At 48.7% G+C, this 3,031-nt stretch overlaps 1 protein-coding gene across 1 annotated transcript; it reads right to left on the reverse strand.

Annotated features, from left to right (window-relative positions):
- Nucleotides 1-864: 864 nt before the first annotated feature.
- Nucleotides 865-2,655, reverse strand: LOC139832064 (uncharacterized). The gene is made up of 2 exons (XM_071821496.1): nucleotides 1,356-2,655; nucleotides 865-1,187 (listed from the first exon to the last, which is right to left on the reverse strand). Exon 1 carries the CDS (start codon nucleotides 2,500-2,502, stop codon nucleotides 1,780-1,782), a length of 723 nt encoding a protein of 240 aa, XP_071677597.1. The 5' UTR covers nucleotides 2,503-2,655; the 3' UTR covers nucleotides 865-1,187; nucleotides 1,356-1,779.
- Nucleotides 2,656-3,031: the final 376 nt, after the last annotated feature.

Below are 3,031 nucleotides of genomic sequence, written 5' to 3' on the forward strand. Positions count from 1 at the left end.
TTTTCGGTGAAATCTTCACCTGTAGGTCCGGAATTTGGTGCTGGAGCGGCTCCTCCGGTTGGCATGTCCTGCATAGGGTCAGTAGATGGCACAATGTACATATGATCATGATTAGGCACACCCGCACTAGGAGACGATGGGAATGAATTGTTTTGCGGAATAAGTAAGATTTCTTCGCGAAGTCTAGCGCCGGAATTTGGATTGAGTGAAGCAAAAGGGAATATATTTTCATCAAAAACGACGTCACGAGAAATGTAGACTCTCCCAGTGGAAATGTCGAGACACTTGACGCCTTTGTGAAGAGGGCTATAGCCGAGAAAAACGCATTGCTTGGAGCGAAAAGAAAGTTTGCGTTTGTTGTAGGGGCGAAGATTAGGCCAGCAAGCGCAGCCAAAAATGCGAAGAGATGTATAATTGGGTGTGATATTGAGAAGCTTTTCCGTGGGTGTAGCAAAGTTGAGAACTTTGGTGGGTAATAAGTTGATAAGAAATGTTGCCGTGAGGAATGCTTCATCCCAAAATTTGAGAGGCATTGATGCATTTGCAAGTAAGGATAGGCCTACTTCAACAATGTGGCGATGCTTGCGTTCCGCTGAGCCATTTTGTTGGTGTGCATGAGGACACGAAACATGGTGAGTAATACCAACTTTTTGAAAGAAAGAGTTGAGTTTTTCATATTCACCACCCCAATCAGTTTGCATAGTGATGATTTTTCGATTAAATTTGCGTTCAACTAATTTTTGGAAATTGAGAAAGGCTTGATAAACATCAGAACGTTTCTTGAGCAAATAAATCCATGTGAATTTGCTAAAATCATCAATAAAGCTTACATAGTACGAATGTTTTCCAACAGAGGTAGGTGCCGGTCCCCATACATCGGAGAAAATTTGTTCCAATGGAACGGTAGAAATGCTAGTGGAGGTGGGAGAAGGCAATTGATGACTTTTGGCCTGTTGGCATGGATCACAAACATAAGGATTTATTTCATGTGAATGAGGAAGATTATTACGACGAAGAATTTGTTGAACAACAAACGAAGAAGGATGTCCTAGTCGGCGATGCCATGTAGAGGAGGACGGCGTGATGGTGACGAAGGCTTGCTTGGGAGACCCCGCGGAGATAGGCATGAGAGGATATAAGCCATCATGACATGGTCCTTTAAAGATGGTTTGCTTCGTGGCCCGATCCTTAATCAAAAAGAAGAATGGGTGAATTTCAACAAAGGCATTATTGTCAAGAGCAATTTTGTGAGCAGAGAGTAAATTTTTGGAGGCACTAGGCACATGTAGAATATTGCGAAGATGAATGGAACTATGCGGGATGTGCAACATCGAATGACTGTTTAATTGCCATACCTTGACCACTAGCATTGTAGACTTGATCATGTCCCTTGTATGGTTCATGCGTAGAGAGCTTGCTCAATTCACTAGTCAAGTGATTTGTGGCGCCTGTATCCATGTACCAATTTGTGTCAACACCATATGAAGCCATGTGCGCACCTTTGTGGTCGGTGTGGGTGTCATCATCATCATCATTATCACCATAGCGCCACCAGCACTCGGATGCGGGGTGCCCGTCTTTCTTGCAAATTTGGCATTGGACGTCTTGATATGGCGAGGGCTTGCGGTAGCCACGACCACGGCCGCGACCCCCCCTGGGTGGCGGACGGCGACCACCATCCTGAGTGTCGTGGCGACGTGGAGGGTGACCACGCTGCTGGTTGCGGCCACCACCATAGTTGTTGTGGCCGCCACCATAGTTGTTGTGGCGGTAACCACCTCAATGCTCGGGGCGCGTGCCACGGCCACGAGCCGCAGCGTTGGCCGATGACGTGAAGGTGCCGGAGGGCTGCTCGGACTCGGAGAGCATGGTTTGGTGATAGTCGTAGGCCATGAGCTGATTGCACACATCAGCGGAGGTGGTGGAGGGGTTGGCGTTGACGGCGGCGACGACGGCGTTGTAGTCCGATCCCAAACCGGCGAGGATGTACTCCTTGAGTTCGACGTCGGAGATGACTCTCCCCGCAGCAGCAAGCTCCGAGCAGAATCCCTTCATCTTGGCGATGTACACGCCAGCAGTGAGGTCTCTTTTCTTGGTGTTGGTGAGGCCGGCACGAAGCATCCCGATGCGAGCCTGGGATTGTGCGGAGAACATGTCTCCGAGGGTCTTCCATATTTCTGCGGCATGCTCGAAACCAAGAACATCGGCGAGTATATCAGGGGACAAAGTTTTGAGCAGGTAACTTACGACCTGCTGATCCCGCGAAATCCAAGCGCCATAGGCTGGATTGGGGATGGTGGTCTTCTTTTGGGCCTCATCTTCAACCTCCAGAGTTTTTGGAGGCGCCGGGTCGGAGCCGTCAAGCAGCCCCATGACCTGCGCTCCTCGCAAGGCGGGCAGCACTTGCGCCTTCCACAGGAGATGATTCTCCCGCGAGAGCTTGTCGGATGGTGGTGCTCCAAGGGCCGCCGCCAAAGAGGTCGTGGAGGAGGAGGACGCCATCGGGAGGGAGGGAGGCAGCGAGCGCGTCGCTCGTTTTCTTCGTCCGTGTCGAGGAAAAAATCCTCGCTCGAGGGGACACCGATCGGGAGGAAATCAATCGGTTTGTTGTGTTTTTTTTTCGGTGGAGTCTAGAGGGATGAGGGAAGAGGTTGGTCTGATACCATGTTATCTTTGGAGGAAACGATCATACCCCTTTGGGGGCATCGGTTGCATGTTAGGAGATGGAAAAGCCCCATCTGTGGCATATACAAGGAAGGTGATTACATATGGAAAGGCAAAGGAAGGAAAGGAGACAATCATGTATGTGACCGTTGGAATATAGCCGTTGGTGTACTACACCATACGTTGTACCTGGTCCATACATAATGTGTACAGTATTTGATCTAACAGGGTATATTGTAATTGGCAGTTATATGTCACTTATGACTGAAGTAATAATCGGCGAGAAATATGGTGCAGTGGTGGTGATTTTGCTCTCGTGTGCATATACACATATTATGAAATACATTAAAATGTTAAAATATGAGAA

This window comes from Lolium perenne, chromosome 1 (genome assembly GCF_019359855.2).
Source record: "Lolium perenne isolate Kyuss_39 chromosome 1, Kyuss_2.0, whole genome shotgun sequence".
Classification (NCBI taxonomy): domain Eukaryota; kingdom Viridiplantae; phylum Streptophyta; class Magnoliopsida; order Poales; family Poaceae; genus Lolium; species Lolium perenne.

Coding starts and splice junctions, on each gene's coding strand:
- LOC139832064 (XM_071821496.1), bottom strand. CDS start 2,502: ATGGCGTCCTCCTCCTCCACGACCTCTTTGGCGGCGGCCCTTGGAGCA.